General features: G+C 44.6%; 1 protein-coding gene across 1 annotated transcript; it reads right to left on the bottom strand.

The window, feature by feature from the left end:
• Positions 1 to 2,106: 2,106 nt before the first annotated feature.
• ADNP2 (ADNP homeobox 2) lies at positions 2,107 to 13,179 on the bottom strand. The gene is given in 6 exon segments (XM_009865729.1): positions 2,107 to 3,923; positions 3,926 to 4,431; positions 4,433 to 5,025; positions 8,825 to 8,914; positions 11,366 to 11,487; positions 13,050 to 13,179. Coding segments are annotated over 5 exon segments (3,114 nt in total). The 5' UTR covers positions 11,474 to 11,487; positions 13,050 to 13,179.
• Positions 13,180 to 17,491: the final 4,312 nt, after the last annotated feature.

Consider the following 17,491-nt stretch of genomic DNA (forward strand, 5'->3'; position numbering starts at 1 on the left):
CCCCGCTCTCGGGAACAACCGGGAGGCACCGGGTCCCACCCAGCAGAACGGCCTGGGCTCCCGGCGCCCAGGGTTCAAGAAGGAAAATAAGCACCCGAATCTCCCAACGTCCACAGAGCAGCCCTCTTCCTCGCCCAGAGCTCTGCCACCTGGTGCAGAAACTGCAGGGTTTGTTTTAATTATTATATTACTTTAAACTATTACGCTGGAAGAACACCCCACTGCTTGCCCAGCGTCACACTTCAGGGTAGGGTCTGCAGGCCATGAACAGAGCTTGGGTTAATTCTCTTAAACTATTTTGGTTTTTTTTTTCCCAAATTCTCTCAGTTTGAAGTAACCACCCGTTACATACACATTAAAATTGTTCCGACTGGGCAAATATGAAAATACCGAAACTGCATCCAAACCAGAACTCTGAACAGCTTACAGTCACCAAACTCTGCTATCGCAAGGGTCACACCCTTTGAGAAACAGCACAAAGAGCCAATTCCGGAGCTGCTTTAAAAACTACCACGCGGGGCAAAAAGCGCACTCGCTGCTTAAAAAGACAGAAATAAGCACGGGCACATCACCTTCTCCCTGTAACCGCCAGCCTGAGTGACCCGACGGAAGAGCCTGCTCTTTTATTTCTTTTTTCCTCCTGGGAAAGAAAGGTGGGGAGAGGGGGATGAAGAAAAAATAAAAAAAGCGTATTATAGGATATTTATTCTATATGTGGCTCTGAATGGCTACTGGAGGCACTGTGTGACGAGCCGGCTGAAACCAGTAAGGCCAGCACCACCAGCACGATTATTTGCTCCTCAACCCGCGTCCTTCCCAAGAGCTTTTCTGTCACCACGAGCTCAGCGCCAACAGGACGGCCCAGTTGGGTTTTCAACTGCTCTTGCGCTTCTCTCCAGCCCAACAAACCCCATCGCTCACGTGAGGATCATCGGTTCAGGCACCCGACGGCTTACGAGTCCCGCTGGTAGTGATTAATGCGGTTTTGGTTCGTAGTTTCTGACCCAAAGGACACTTCAAACCACGGCTCTCACTTGCCTCTCGCCGAGGAGGCGCCGCTCAGTTACCGCCTCGTGCAGATTTAAAACAAAACAATCCAAACAAAATACCAAATTTTCACCAAACCCGGGCGACACTTGGACAGGGCTTCTACGGGGCAGAAGTCACGCACGGCTTTGCTTTCCCAAAAGGAAACGAGAAGGAGCGCGGTCCCCGAGCTTCGAAGGACGGGGCTCTCAGCGCGGCCAGGCTCCTCCAGCACGGCGGCGAGCGAACGCTTCTGGTTTGTGAGATCTAGTTCACAGGTCAGAGAAAACTATTCTGAGTCGGGTCAGGGGAACCCTTCAATAGGCAACCCCCGAGCCCCATCACAGCCACACTCGTGAGACACTACAGGTCACCAGACTTAGCTGGCACCAGGTATTTTGACCGAGAAGACAAAAAAAAAATAAATTAAAAATTGCCATGTATTTTATTGCTACTGGTGCACTGGAAATCTGATGGGGCCACGGATGTAGAGAGGCTACGATCACTTCCTCAGCAGATAAAACCAAAAATAGGTTAAAAACAAAAAAATTAGGACTTAAAACCACAGATAATCAAGTAGATGGTTTTCCACATAGTTTACCTCAGCATTTTAAACCAACATTATACATTTTATTGTTTAGAAAAGACGATGACATTGCAGAAAAATAAAATAAAATTTGTTTTTAACAGGACAAATGTTTTACATGGTGGTATAAAAAGTGTAGTGGGGGGCCTGGAGGGGAAGAAGGGGAAACAATAAAAAAATCCAACCAAACAAAAAAAACCCAAACACCAAAAAATTCACTACTCCAGAAGAAGTAAAAAAGCTAAAACAAATTCCAGATGTGTGAATCTGAAGGTTTTAGCTTTTTCAAATACACAACTATGTGTGCCTTCCACAAGAACAGTCACAACGGAACGAGACTTGGTTTGTTTTTTTTTCTTTTTTGTCCTACTGCACCCTTCGACAGGCTGGTCTGTGAGTTAAAACCAACGATACGACAAACTGCTAAATCGGTGAGTACGTGGTTACGGGTTGCTTTTAGCTGTTATTAAAATAAAGAAAAAAAAAAAGCTCGCTTACACATCTAACGGGTCATCTCTTATATTCAAACTGTGCTTAATGTTTTTCAGTTCGGACATACTGAAGCCCAGCAGCACAGACGGCTTGTGAGCATCCATGGCCCGCAAGCACAGGTTCCTCCTTTTCCCAAAGAACGCCGCCACGTCGATCTTCCAGGCGCAGAGCAGCGAGGAGAGCAGCTCCATCTCTTTTTTAGACGGGTAGGGCCTCTCGTGAAAGTAGTCTGTCAAAAACCGGGTCTGGGCCTCGTACGAGTTGGGATCGTACCGCTTGGGATCCACAGCGAGAAGGCGCAGCTCCTCGCTGGAAGGAAACTTCATCTTCTGCCGCTTGAAAGGCACCAGCCCGGGACCCATTTCTGTTTCTGGAGACAGAGCTAAGCCCATCCCGAAGCTCAGAGGCTGCTGCTCCCTATTCCTTTGGTCTTCCGTGCCGAAGCAGGAATCCGACTGCTTCCTTTTGGGTATGACGGGGTCGTGCTTGTCCCCGTTGAGGAAAAGGAGCTCCTTCCTCTCGGTGCGCTCGAGCTGCATCTTCATGCTCGAGTTGGTGTCTTTGGGAGCGCTTCTGCAGCGGAGCAGGTGCACGGCGATGGCCGTGAGAGTCATGTTCCCCGTGTAGACGCCGCAGCAGTGGATGCACTTAAAAGCAGGAGATTTTAAAATCGTGTGCACGGTCGGCATGATGTGATGCCGCTCTTTCAAATGAGTCTCGTAGGTCTCTTTACTAACGAACGTACCGAAGCAGAAAGGGCAGGTCAACACCTTCTTGCTGCACCGGTTGTTTGCCACCTCCACCACCTGAGGTTTCACCTTGATGTAAACGGGGACGAGCGTCCTCGAATTCAGCCCGGCCAGCACGGCCAGGTGTACTTCTCTTTCACCAATGTCTTCTCTAGGCAACGCTGTGCTGAAATCAAAGTGTGGAAACACGAGGTCGCCCTGAGCATCGTTCCCCAGCTGAAACCCTCGGTTGCTGTAATCGGCGTGTAACTGCTTCTTCCCGTTGTGTGTGGTTTTGTTGTGCTCCACGAGGCTTTTCAAGTCGTGGAAAGTAACTGTGCAAAACAAGCAAGCCAAGCCGTGCATCAGGAGGTGTTTCATCAGCTCCTCCTCACAGAGAAAACATTTGCACGAGAAGCACCGCACCGTCTTCTCCGTCATCCACCTCAGGAAGGGCGCGCAGGCGGCGAGTTTGTCGGGCGCCGGCGTCTCCTCTGTTTTCACCTCCCCGTGTTTGTGGGCCACCTCCATGTGCACCTGGTAGACGTTCGACGGGAAAAGCTCGTTGCAAACAGGGCAGGTCTTCCACTGCTTCGCCTGCCTGACAGCCTGGCTCGTTTCAGGAGCGGGCAGGGAAGACTGCAACGCGATGTTCTGCGACGTTAACACCACGGGAGGAGAAGGCGCGCCGGCGGGCGACTGGGACAACTGAGCCACCGTCCCCGACTGCATCAGCTGGATGGGCACCTGCGGCGGCGTCACGGTGGCGACTCCGCCACCCGGAGGTACGGGCAAAGTCACTGAAACCGGGGCCAGCGTGTAGGTAGGGATCCCGTTCACCTGCTTCCCGGTGGGGATCAACTGCCTGAGTATGGACCCAGCGGTCAAAAAAGCTGCGTTTTGAGAAACCGCCGGTTGAACCGTCTGATTTACAGGGATAACTGCCGGGGCAACGGGTTGATTGAGCTGAAGGAAGCTGGGTCTGACGGGCTGTCGGACAGGAACGACGCCGGGGGCGACGGGCTGGTTAAGCTGGAGGACACCCGACGCAACCGTCTGCGCCACGGGCAGGACCTGGGGGCCGAGGGGTTGGACTGGTTGACCGAGAGAACTCCCGGGGCCACGGGTTGATTCACGGGGCTGACGGGTTGAGCCACAGGCAGCGCCCCGGCCGCAACGGGACCATTTATTGTACCGATGGGTTGACTGATAGGGAAGAGCCCCGGCGTGACGGGCTGATTGAGAGGAAGAACCGCGGGCGCCACCGTCCCAACGGCGTGATGGAGAGGGAGAGCTCCAGTCCTCACCGTCTGATTAAGGGGGAGCCCATGGGAAACGATGACGGGCTGGGGAGGCGGCGGCTGAATACTGATGTTATTCTGACCTACAGGGAGATTACTAGAGACGAGAGTAACGGCCGGAGCCGAAGTTGTAGGTGGGAGGCTACCAGAGGCACTTGGGACAGTCAGCGAGCTGACCGCGTTGGGAACCGCGTTTGGCTGCGCCACGCTCTGGTTCTGATTGTTCTGTGGAAAGGCGAGCTGGATACAAGCCGGAGCCGCGGCGGAAGCGGCCGGGACAGGGGCAGGGCCCCCAAAAAGCGGCCATCGCCACCCCCTGGGGAGGCTTCGGAGCGATATGCATTTGTTTCACGAGTCCTGGTTTCTTAATGTGTTCTGAAATCACAGACCGAAGTTTGTTCTCCAGATCTCGGTGTGTTTCGGCCGTCAAGACGTGAAACATTAACGAATCTTGGCTGACTGCAGAAGCATTACATTTTTTACAGTAGTGCTCGACAGAATTTTCACTACTTTCATCAGGTCTCTGGCCAAAATACGTACTTATTAAGTTTTGAAAATGGTTCATCAGCACATGTTTCTTCATGTTGTAATACAGCGTGTCTGTAAAGTGACATTTTAGACACGTAAAGTTTATGATGTCACTCCTAAACTGTTTCATGCCATCCAAAATGCTGACTGTATAGTTCTGTATTCTTTTATTAGATGAATGAAACATCCGAATGTGCTTTCCCACTATTTTGGGAACAGAAGCAAATGCACATTTTGGGCAAGGAACCACCAACTCTTGGTCCATTTCATCCTCATGGTGACGGTGCAAGTGATTCTTGAAGGAAGTGAGCAACTTAGAGGAGAACTTGCATAAGCTACAGCAGTACGGCTTCGTTCTGTATCTCTGCAAACAGAACAAAAAACATCCACTCAGAAGCTGCCAGCTCCTAAATCCCAGATATCTGCCTGAAAGTTAAAAGTCCACACTATCACCTGCTCAAAAAACAGCTTCACTGGATGCACAGATTGCATTTTCTCAGATTCTCCTGATTTTAAAAAGCAGACTGAAAGACGGCTTACTTAAAAAAGGGAGAAACATTTTGTGGCCTTTTTGCTTTTTTATACCTTATTAAAGAAGCCTTCAGTGAGTTCATTTCTATTCGAGTTCACAGGAAGGAATGCTGCAGCCCATCTTTAAAGCTGGGAATCACAGGACAAGCTGAGAAGAATTTGCAGGCCGCAGTACAGTGGAGGCGGCGCCTTTGCAGTTAGGAACAGTGGTGCTTTTCATGACGCTTTTAAAGCTTTATTTAATTCAGCACCACCTCCCATCTACTGGGAAAAAAAAAAAGGCAGAAGGGGTGAGGGGGGTTGTGTATTTTAATATTCTGCCCTTCGCTGAAAGCACTCCAAAAGTATCTCTCCTGAAAGACTGATTTTTTAAAGAACATTTTTTTGGAGCCATATTAATAACAGAAAGAGAAATGAACAGAAACCCCTTTTATGACAAAAGAGCAATGAACTCTTTATACCACCTCAACATACTGGATATCCCATCCCAGTAACTTCTTTAAGAAATTTTCTCTAGCATGCTCTTTATGGAGTGTATAGATTCTTCCCAGAAAAATATTTTAACCATATAAAAAGAAACTCAACTCACTGCTCTCTTAATTCCACATCACTTGACAGCACTGCTTTTCGTATCCACATCAACATTATTTGTTTTTTACATACAAATGGGTAGCCCCACTTTTTTTTTTTTTCTCCCATCAGCTTCACCCTGGCTCCTGTCAAAAACTACAGAACTGGTCACGGCTACATCCATCCAGGTGACAAGTCTGCCCTCTCCAACACCCACTGGAACGAGCTGCTCCACCCCTACAGCGCCCAGCCCAGCCACACCACCCACATCGCAGACGGGTTACGAGGAACCGCAGCAAACTCTGTGCAGCGAGCTGCCTGTCATTTCATCTCGCAGCGGGAGCCAAAGAGTCTCCCGATGACAATCACATCACAGGGAATACACTGTCAGGATTTCCTTGCTGCCACACCTGAACAATGACCGTCAGGTGCAGTGAGAACACTCCGTGAGTGGTCTAACTGCTGAATCAATTTACTAGTCCACAGCAACGATGTTACGACTTCTTATGCAAATACCTGTTGCTTTACACCACTAAGAAGCTGCCTCAGTACCTGCAACTTGCTAAGTCAGGGGGAAATTATGTTCCATGCCCCCTTGGATCTACTAATGGCATCTCAATTTTGTAGAACACTTGACAAAAAAAAAAAAAAAGAAAAGAATTCTAAGCCACTTAAAAATGAAGTGTCTTGGAGACTGACTACCAGAAGCCTAGAGCGCACAATCGGAATCCCAAAGGGCTTATCAGAGGCATTTAGGAAAACTTGCTCAGCCCCACTCCAAAGCACACACCCCAGAGGCAGTGACACTTCCCATGGTGTAGGCTCACATCCCCCAAAACCTAGAGACACGCAGACAGACATGGCAGCCTCTCCTCTTCCAGAATTATCAACGTCTCCTTAGAAATAGTACTCAGGGCAGAAACCACCAACTCGTTCAGACAGACACCTCGCCCAGCCTCTGAGCTCCCAGCAAAGCTCAGCCAACTTCTTTTTCCCTTCTGCGACAACTCTGTGCCAGAACATCCTGAAGGATGTAGGCAGCACGATGCAAGAAAAAAGTGTGTGAACCTTTTGGGATGTCACCATGTTCTGCATTAATCTGTCACATAATGTGATCTAACTGTCATCTAAGTCAAGAGTATTGACAACTACGACGTGCCTAAAGTTACAACACAAAACCAATTCCATCCTCCGGCTAGATCCCAGACTGGTAGCTCACACTTTATGACAAATTAATGCAGAACACCATGAAATTCCAAAAAGTTCACATACTTTTTCTTGGAACTGTATGTGAACACTATATATCTCGCAGAAAGAAAATGGATAGGAAGTAGTTTAGTATTTAAAAGATGAATTTGCTACACAACAACACATTATAAACTCTACGCTGAAGCTCATCAGATCAGATGCCAATTCATTGGATTTTGGGCAGGCAAAGACACTCCAGGTCACACTGACCAGCTGAGTCAGGACCTGTACCTCTCCCTTCTGGTAAGGAATCAGGTCTCCCTGGTCTCTCTCCCCAGATAAAAAGGATGAAAGAAGATTCTCTCTCTAGTGCACGATGTGTAGTTCTTTCCTATTTTCACTGGAATGGCTAATCGTTTTTCCTAAATGACTAGGGAAGGAAGACAGAAAGAAAACAACCCTTCATCTTCAGTTTTAGACAGGAAGCTTCACTTGCTCTGTCTTTATCTTCCTCTTCCCTGTTTCACGTCTAGGGAGGAGCCAGATTCTCCCCTGCTCACCTAGCACAGAAGATCTCCCACCACTGAACTTCTTTAGTCAGAATGTGGAGGAAAAAGCAAAAAGAGACAAAATCAGCACAGATAACGCTCAGATGACACACTGACCAGAGCCAAGAGACCTGACGAAAGGACAAGTTTTCCATGTGCATACAGAAGGAAAGAAAAGGAGGAGGAAAAAAGAGAGAGAGTAACCATTAACAGGGTTTACTCCAATCACCTAAACTAGAGGTAGTCTTGAGCAGAGGTAACTGTAAATCTTATCTGAAGCGGCACCGAGTCCCACTTGGAAAGAACAACGCGATCTGTCTCTACAGACCTAGGCAGAAAAGTCACATTAGACTCTTTCATCCACAAATTCACAGGGACAGATGAACCTGCAGTCTCAAACACATGAAGCCACGTTCAGGAAAGGCAAACTAGGGGACAAAGCAGACACAGGTCCTCAAGGGCAGGAGGGAAGGGTCGTTCTCTGCCAAGTGACAGTTCGACAAAGACTCGGCAGCTTCGTTCAGTTGGGGCTTTGTTGAGAACTGTGACTACAGCCCTTTCACATCCTCAGTTTGTTTTAGAGATGGCATTAAAAAAATAATAATTAAATCCTGGCAAACCACCACTGCACTATTCTAAACCGCTACCTTTGGCCTGAGGATGCAAAGAGGAGCCCCAGCGCCGCTCACACGCTGTCGGCAGTTTTTCCGGAGGAACCCTACGAGCCTTCAGCAAGACTGGATGGTTTGCTCTGGGTTATTCCTCTGGATACACTCCTACGATCTACAGCGCATCCCAGAAACTCGTTAGAACACACAGTTACAGCAACCCTTTGGCTTTATTCCTCTCCACCCTGCCTTTCTCGGAGATTCTAGCTTCAGGCAAGATTCCAGCTCTACGGAACTTCAAGCTGCTTCACATGCACAAACCCAGCCAGGATGTGTTTTCTGCCGTGACCCTACCGCGAGGACAATTACAGCTCGATCCACGCACATCTAAGGCAATCACGTTTTCAGCTCTTCTAGTGAAACAAGAAGAGCGTTGTAGCCAAGAGCACGATAAAGTCACACATCAGATTAGGCTGACAGCAGTGCGACATCTTAGCTGGCTGCATCCTAAAGTTACCAAACGGCACATTTATAACCGGCTGCGTTACAGGGAAGAACACAGAGAAAAGAAGAGATTATTACTTGATTAACAGAAAACAGATGTTAAATCTATTTTTTCTTTACCATAAGAAGGTGTATTTTAACTTTTCCAGGACTTCTGAAAGTGATAAAATTCAGTCACACATCTGCCCAGAATTACTAACGCAAATATACATACCTTCCTTTTGCCCACAGACTCCCAAGGAGAGACATCACTCCATGAAGTGTTACAAAAGTGTTTTTCACCTGGGTCAAAACTTTTAAGATTCTAAAAAAGAGAAAAAAGGAAGAAAACAGGAATTAATCTGCCTTTGCAGTCTGTTCTGAGAAACAGTCTCAATACAGAGCAAGCAAAAAGAAAAAACCCACAAAGAGAGGATGAATGAAAAGTCCACATGGTATTTGGATGCAGGACTCAAACTTCAGTTCAGAGAAATTGCTTCTCTGACCCCTCTTTGATTTGTTTTACCTCAAACACTTGTTCATACGACTCCCTTGTAACACGGCAGGAATTCTGAACACTTCACAGCTACTGAAAATAATACAGGAGTGAAAACATTTACACTTTAATTCCACTGCTCCTAGCCAAGTTCACTGGGAACACTGAAAGGCATTTTCTCCTTGTACCTTCCTCCTCCTACATCTGTAACATTTCACTATTTACTTCCATTTATTAACTTACCATTACAGTTTACTCTGCAACAGATTTCAGTAGCAAATCTTCAGAGCACTGCTATACTTTTAACTTGGAAGAACAAAAGACATTTCCAGAGGCTTATTTCAAAGAGCAGTACTGATTTTCCCTTGAGCTGTAAAACCAACATTATCATCATGTCTGGAACAACCGCATCAGGGTGAAGAACTTTCCTTACTGCATTTTTCTAATCAATCCCATCAGAGCAGTTTATGTTCCTCAAGCCAAAGCCAACTACTATTCCAAAAATCTTAAATTTTATGAAGCACACACATATCCAAACACAAAGGAATGAGAAGAAATAACTAGATTCCTGTTAACTAGGCGTTTCTGAAGACCCCAGGCTACCTTCAACAACACACTACTTTCATCCGATTTAAACTGAATTACTGAATTGAGAAAATCATCACAGCTAGACCTTTTGAAAAAAAAACACAGCAAAACACCCTACAAAGAACTCTTGCACAGAACAAGACAAACCCCATGGCCTCAGAGAACACGATCATTTTCTTACCTATGTTTGAGAGAGAAAACAGAGGTGTTTTTCAGCTGAACACCCTGGAGCATGTTTTCTTGAAGTTCACAGTCTGGCCCACGTTAAAGAAGCTAAAATAGTTTACTGAAGGAAAGCTTCTGACATCACAGTGTACCTACAAGTGCCACTTGGAGGATCAAGCTAATACTCGAGCAGAAAAGGCTCACGTCTTCTTCCTAGCAGAGATCAATTCAGAGCTTTTAACTTAAAAACTAATCCCTCTGGTCTCCAATCTACACAGAGATACTAGATGCAAGTGAAATTCCTTTACCTTCCTCAGACTACCGCCCTTTATCATGCCTTATCCCGACAGTTGAAGACTAATTTTAAGACCAAATGGCAGGTCAATTTTTTAGCCTAACATTTTGTGCCATCTCCTAAAACGCCTCCTCACAAGGACAATATCCAGAAGACAACCTTAATGAAAAACAAACAACAAAAACTAGACCAAAACACCACCACAACCAAATATAAGCTACTTCTTGCCTACAAAGGTGTCTCACCCGCTGTTCTACCAAAAAGAAACACCGTCGCAGGAGCCACGTATAAACTGAGTTCTCAAAACCACTCTTCTCGTTGCTCAGTTATAGCAAAACCAGCCCCAGATGACTTGGGAAAACAAATGGAAATGATCAACTTCCTTGAGGGAGAATTATTTGGAAAAAAACGAACCAAACCAAACAAAAAAAACCACCCCAAACTCAAGCAAACTGAAATGCTGGGGTTTGGTTCATATCTCACAGAGCTTTTTCCAGAGTGGAAATGGTCCCTGGGATCTCCAGCATTGTTTATTAAGCAAAACCAAACTCATGCCATCCCCAAGAACCCAACCAACCACACACCTTTTTCCCCCATTTGCCATTAAACTCGATGCAGCGATCAAAAAATGAGGCTGCAATCAATTTCACAACAAAAAAAAATAAACAAACTAGCATCATCAAAACTTTTCCACTTCAGAGGCTCAAGCAGGAACAGCTTCTGACTTAAAAGGTCCCACTACATAACAACCCCCAACACAGTAACACCAGTGAGCAAATGGAAATTGCCAACAAACACACCCTTCTCTGGGTTCTTAAGGCATTTACTTAGATATCCCAAAAACTGTTAAACTGCAATAACCGAGAACGTTCCAGCATTAGGTATGCACGCAGACCTTCCGACTTTTTCTGCTTTTGGTTTGAGAAGAATCACAAAAAAGCCGCTGTGTGGCACTTCCTTGGCCTGGTGGGTTTCCTCAAGCTTCTCTTGGTTGAAATATTACCAGAAGGCAATATGCAATACTACCCAGAACACATCTTGCTGAGAAATAGAGTTTCTTTCAATTTATGCACTAAATTGCAGCCCTGACATACAGGTAATGAGTAACCTTCAAGCAAAGACGCCCCCATAAGGATCTATGGCAGAGGATCACCATGCACACACTCAAAACTGCAATATTCTTCAAGGGTATTGACATTTCACAGGGGTTTACAGCATTTCAAATGTTTTACCTTCAACAGTTCCCTGCAGCTGTCAAGGCCGAGATCCACCAGAATGCCCTTCACCCTTTTTCGAGCCTTCCTGATATTATCAAGATTTTGAACAGGAATTTGAAACATTTTTTGCACTTTTCCTGGAAAAGAAATATTAAAAAAAAATAAAAAGTGATGGAACACAGTCACTTGCATTTAACAGCATTCAAATTAGAACTTGACATCTAAAACCCACATTTGTAAATAGGAAAACCCAAAAGCCTTAAGCCAAAGAACTGGTCTCATTAATTCCATTACAATTACATTAATTTCATTACAATTCTGTGACTCTATGAAATTTCCCAGTAGATCCCTTGCTTCACCTTAAAGGAAACAGAATCTGATCAAGGAGCAGGGAGGTTATAAATCCTTTACACTTTTATCTAAACATCACTCCAAGCTTTTCTTTCAGATGTCTTTGTGCCTGTGACAGCTATACTTTTATTTTGTAAGCCTAAGCTCTATCCAGAAAACTACTATCATCTCATTTAGAAAAGAAGAATCCCACACCCTTCCCCTTGAATGCTCACATCAAGATGAGAAGCCTCTTTTGATAATTTGGTTTGTTGTCATGTATGTACATGGTTAAAATACAATCGCTAGTAAAATCTAAGTTCCCTCCAGAAGCTGCTTCTGTGTAAACTTTTATGAACCTTAGCATAAAACGAGCTACTCTAATAGTAATGCAGTAGAACTGAAGTGTAATTAATGTGCACCACTCGCAGCTGAATACACCGCAATGGGACAATTTTTTTAATACCCGTAGGCTTTTACATCTCTTCCTCTGAAGTGTCTTCTCCAGAATTTGGATTTACACCCCATCCTGCTCCCTCCAGCGAGCTGGACTCAGCACACAGAGGAGGACGACAACCAAAGCAGATTAAAAGGCAGATTATGGGATGCAGGTCAGCTATCTGAAGGGTTACTGCTTCTCCAACAGCTCCCCTGTTCTGCTGGTGCATCATAACCTATCCCCACGGCAAGCTTGACAAGCACGAGCCTTTACCACCTCCTCCCTAGATTACAGCAAAACGCAATTTAGGCTGAGATTAAAGCAATTTAAGCGGGCACAGAATGCAACGGAACTAGCCCGCACTGAAAGAGGTCCCTGGGAGCTTCATGGGTATTTCTTTGTTGTTAAATAGCTCGCAGAGGACCCAACAGAGTTTAAAAGATCTCAGTCCCTATTGCTAACCAATTCATCCATCCAGGACAAGTTCCTACAAGAAGAAAAAGGAAAAATAAAGAAAATCCTCCAAATAGTACTTCAGCTTTGATGGTCTTGAAAAGCTATGCTTCTCAAAAAACTAAAGAGCAAGATCACTGTTAACATGAAATCCTTCCCTTGAAAGGCAAAACTTCCCAAGAAAATCGTCCAAATAGTACTTCAGCTTTGATGGTCGCTTCTCAAAAAACTAAAGAGCAAGATCACTGTTAACATGAAATCCTTCCCTTGAAAGGCAAAACTTCCCTGCAAAGAGTTGCAGAAAACCCTCCCGGCACAGGACAGCAGCTGTGAGCTAAGCCTCACCAAACGAAAAGAAAAACCAACAAAAATAGAAAAGGTTTCATCATTCAAGAAAACAACCCCCCCAAACCTTAATTTACGTACAGAACATAACGGAGGTTTTTTTGCTGTTAATGAAAATCCAAACCAACTCACATGCTATTCTCCACTTCTTCTCTCCCCAAAGGAAAGGTGTGTAGAGAGAAATGGAGAGGGAGCCCCATTTGACAGATGCAAGTCTCGTTTCCTGCTATTTTTTATCGGTAAGAAGGCTGGAACACATCCTGATACCATTGGGCTGGGAGTGGAACAGGAACCTGTACAGAAGGGAACAAATCAGAGTAACTGTTTTGGCATTCTATCAAAATCCAACGAGTAAAACTAAAAGTGGAGGAACAGTCCATGGTTAAAAGCTTTACAATCGGTCCCTCTGGGACAGGTTACGCGCACCAACACCACAGTCCAGCGCAGGTAACCACAGAGCTGAGAGGATGTCAACCCGCTCCGATCAGGTGAGAGGAGATGTGGCTGAGTAGGTGAGGCTCCTCCAAAACCAGCTCCTCCAGTTTGGTCTTTTAACTGATAAACTGATGCTACCGAAGAAGGTGAAACAGGCATATCTTGAGGCACGTCTAAAAAAACGTTAGTCTGCTAAGGAGGTCTAGTATGAAGTGTCCATGTACCTCAAGAGTTTTCTTAACCAGTAATCTTTCTGAAATGGAAGTCAATAATCCAGGAGAAAGAAAACAAAACAAATAAAAAATAAACTAAAATACAAATTACTCTTTTTTTCCCAGTTTTCAAGCAGTTCCTCTTCAACCCCAGAAGATGTTACATCTCTGTACCACGTGCAAGGTTATTCAGCTGATCTTTAAACTTGGGAGTAAGACTTGAAGTTACTCATCCAACACTCTCCGTTAGACCAGCAGTGTCCCATCATCAGGGTGACAACATTTCAACCTTCTAAACTTATTCCCTCAAGCCCTCCATTTTATTCCCGGATTACTATGCAGTTTATCATCCATACTCTCTCATTACTCACTTGTTTCTCATGTATTTTGGGCATTCTTCAAGCCAACTTTGTTTCCCTGCATAACCACAGTAAATCTTTTGTTGGTACACATCCCATTCTCAACCAGCAAACTCAACACAAAAGTAAAATTAAACCCGAATTACTTGAGATCAACGGTCTTTATTTTTTACCATGCTGGTTACCTAAAAGATAAATTTATCTTAAAAATACTTTGAATGTAGTTTCAAAAAAATCAAAGCAAAACAACAGAAAAAAAATTGCCTTTTCAGGGATAGTAGCTTTTCATAAACAAAACCAAGACAAGTCAATAGCAAAATAAAAGAATAATTATTGTAGCTGATGTCCCCAACTCAGTTCTGAAAAGGTCATTCATCCCTTGCCCAGGCATTTTATCCATCAACCTACTCCTGCATTTGCTGTTCATTCAAATAACACCTCCACGAGGACTGAGCAAACTGGACTTTTAGACGATATTAAAGGTTCCCTTCGTGTTTTTCAACAGAGATGGCAAATGCAGCTCTTCCCTTCTGGAACTACGGCACTATTTTAACCCTAGTGTACGAACAACAAGGCTGACGGTCCAGACAGCATCTTACAAATCCATCACAGCTGTCGGGTAACACTTGACTACGAAAAAAGTGAAAACATTAACACTTCACCTCTTCCAAGCGAGAAATCACCTCAAAATGGGAAGTTCCTATCTGCTTTCCCTTTAATTGACTTCTTCAGAAGGCAGCCTGGAAGGGACCTCAAGAGGACACACAGCCCCGTCTCCTCCTCCAAGCGAGCTACAACAAGTAGCAACCAGCACACCAGCACCTTGGCCAGTCCCGTCAGGAAAACCTCCACAGACAGAGGTCTGACAGCCTCTTCCAGAGATGGAATCCTCTTTAGGAACCTGATAATCTGCACAGAAACCAGATCTCCAGGGGCATTCCCAGGAAGCTTCACTAGTCCCTTACTCACTGAACAGCTTATAGTAAGGAAATAACCAAAGACTTATAGAATTTCGCCCTTTCACATTATCTGCTTCAGAAATTTAGTCATTCTTAAGTGTTTATACCTTTTTATTTAGCAAACTGCCATTAGTAACTATTGAAGAGATTTTTTTTTTTTTTCAGAGATTTTGGGCATATTTGGGTGGGAAATATTTTCAAATGTTTGTTTCATAACTTATATTTCAGCAGTTACCAGAGTCGACAAGCACCCACAAAGGGTTATTTTCATTTTAGTAAACTCATTAGAAGTTGGTATTTCAGCATGAATTGAGAAAACAATAATAATTGCTTAATTCCTGAACAGTCAACGAGAGAATGTGACCTAATAACTCTGTGAAGCTCAAGAAGAACAGTGGATGGCAAAGGCAGCATCTAAAAAACCACCCAGAAGAATGTGAGTTCAGCTTGGCTGTGCCCAACTTTACTCTCATCAATTTTGGTTTTTTCCCCCAATAAGCTTACAAGCCCTCTAAGAAGTCAGACCTGGTAACAGCTACTCAACTGCCTATTACACAGATGGTCCCATTCCCTGGACTCTTATCGGTGCCTTCCGAGAGAGGCTTAATCAGATTTAAGTGCACCTCAGCACCATCAAAGCATATCCAGCCTTTGGAGGGAGGGGGAAGAAAGGCACAGAGCTTCCTAGCAGCACCTCTAGGTGTTTTAACAGCTCTGAGAGATTTGACTCCTGGAGAGAAAAAACAGTGAATTGATTAGAACAGGTATTACTCCCACTGATTATTTCATTTGTTGTAAACTAAAATTAAACTGGCCACAGAAAAAAAAAACCCCCAAACTTATTAAGAGTAGTTCTGGTCAATAAAATGATGTTACTTTATCTTCTTAAATCCAAAATTCTATCAAAGTGCAATTTGATAGAAAACTCCAGTAGGAAAAAATTAAACCTTTTTTTAGTGTGTGTGAAACTAAATCAGTAATCTTTAGGGGTCTCGAATTATGGATTTCTTAAAGTCATAATAATTTTGTTCTTTTCTCGGCTGTAAATCCATGACAATGGTCATCTAATCCAACACAAAGATGGCCATCGTTCAACAACTGCCAACTCAGTAAAAGGCATAAACAGATGAAGATCTGCACATCAACCTGTATCTTATCTACAAGACAAACAAAAGCAAATTTAAACCACTGTAGCTAAAGCTTGTGACCTAACTAATATTCTGATGCTTCATTAGCACACGACCAAGTCTCTGTTATCCACAACTAGCCAGAAAAAGGGATTACACCCAAACTCATGGAGCCTCCCTAGAGCATCACGACTGCCCACGGCACCAGTTGGGCAGAAAGCGAAGCCAGCAGGACCCAAACTCATTCGAGATGACCTGAGGTTCTCCGCGGAGCCCACAGGAGTCACCAGCCCCATGTACGCAAGCAGGAGTCACGTCACCCAGCTCAGCTACTCTAGGAAGAAGGACGACTCCATCCGGTCAGCCTGGGCTGACTCAAAGACGTTTCATGCCAACGCACAGAACGTTAACCCACAGCCTAAGTAAATCAGAGAAATGGAGAGAATTGAAAAAAAACTGGAAAATAAACAAGGTCCTGCTACCGGTTTCAGTGGAAGGATGGAAGTGTTCGAACGCTGGCAGACCTGGCTTGCGTTCAACAAGGCTTAACCCAAATTGGGGTAAAACACAAGACATTATGAAACTCTGCCTGCATGCTCTTATTTGTGTCTGATGATTTGTGATAACCTGGGATGTTGCAGTTTTGGTTTTTTGTTTTGTTTTTTTTTTTGGTTGTTTTTTTTTACAAAATTTCCATGAAATCAACTACGAGAATTTTAGGTCTTATTGCAACTTATACTACAGCATATTTATTACATAGTTTGTCTAAATATTGCTCTTGGAAAAACCCTTTTTCCTGTCGAAAATTACACCGAAAGTTTGTTAAAAAGAGCACTGAGATTTCCAGAATACAGACTGGATTCAGGATCCCAAGAGTGAGCCTTTGTAAGCATTTCATTATAAGCCTTTAAAACTTTTGAGGGGTTCAAACACGTATTTTTGAGGATAGAAGACTCTTAAGGAAAGCAATAGGTTATCCCCAAATAGTTTACCTGTTGGAACTGAAGCATTTCTCCGCTGTATATCACAGGACTATGAACCATCGCAGAAAACTCCAAATACCTCTTTTATTGCATTTATAAACCAGGACAAAAAGGACTTCCCGCTCTCTGCTCTCAAGCGCAAGGCGCATTCAAACTCTTTTAAAGGTTCGCACTGCCTGGGCGATGCTTGGTTGTGTTATTCATAAGCTCGTATTTCCTCAGGTACTGCTGAAGCATGGGAATATCTGATGTCATTTCGCACTCCGGGAACGAGCTCCAGTTGTGCGGGTGGGCGACGCCCCTTTCCAACAAGCCAGGAACACTCCGAGACAAGCCCCTTCCTTACTCATCCTGATCACTTAACTACGGATGGAAATTAAATTTAAAAAAAAAAAAAACTGGTCCTAAGCGTGGCCAACAGCTGCCAGGACGCCTCATTAGGCCAATTTCTCCTCTGCCCTCAGCATCCCCTCGGCCCCTCAACGCTGCGGGCACGGCG

Source organism: Apaloderma vittatum, unplaced genomic scaffold (genome assembly GCF_000703405.1).
Source record: "Apaloderma vittatum isolate BGI_N311 unplaced genomic scaffold, ASM70340v1 scaffold6983, whole genome shotgun sequence".
NCBI classification, from domain to species: domain Eukaryota; kingdom Metazoa; phylum Chordata; class Aves; order Trogoniformes; family Trogonidae; genus Apaloderma; species Apaloderma vittatum.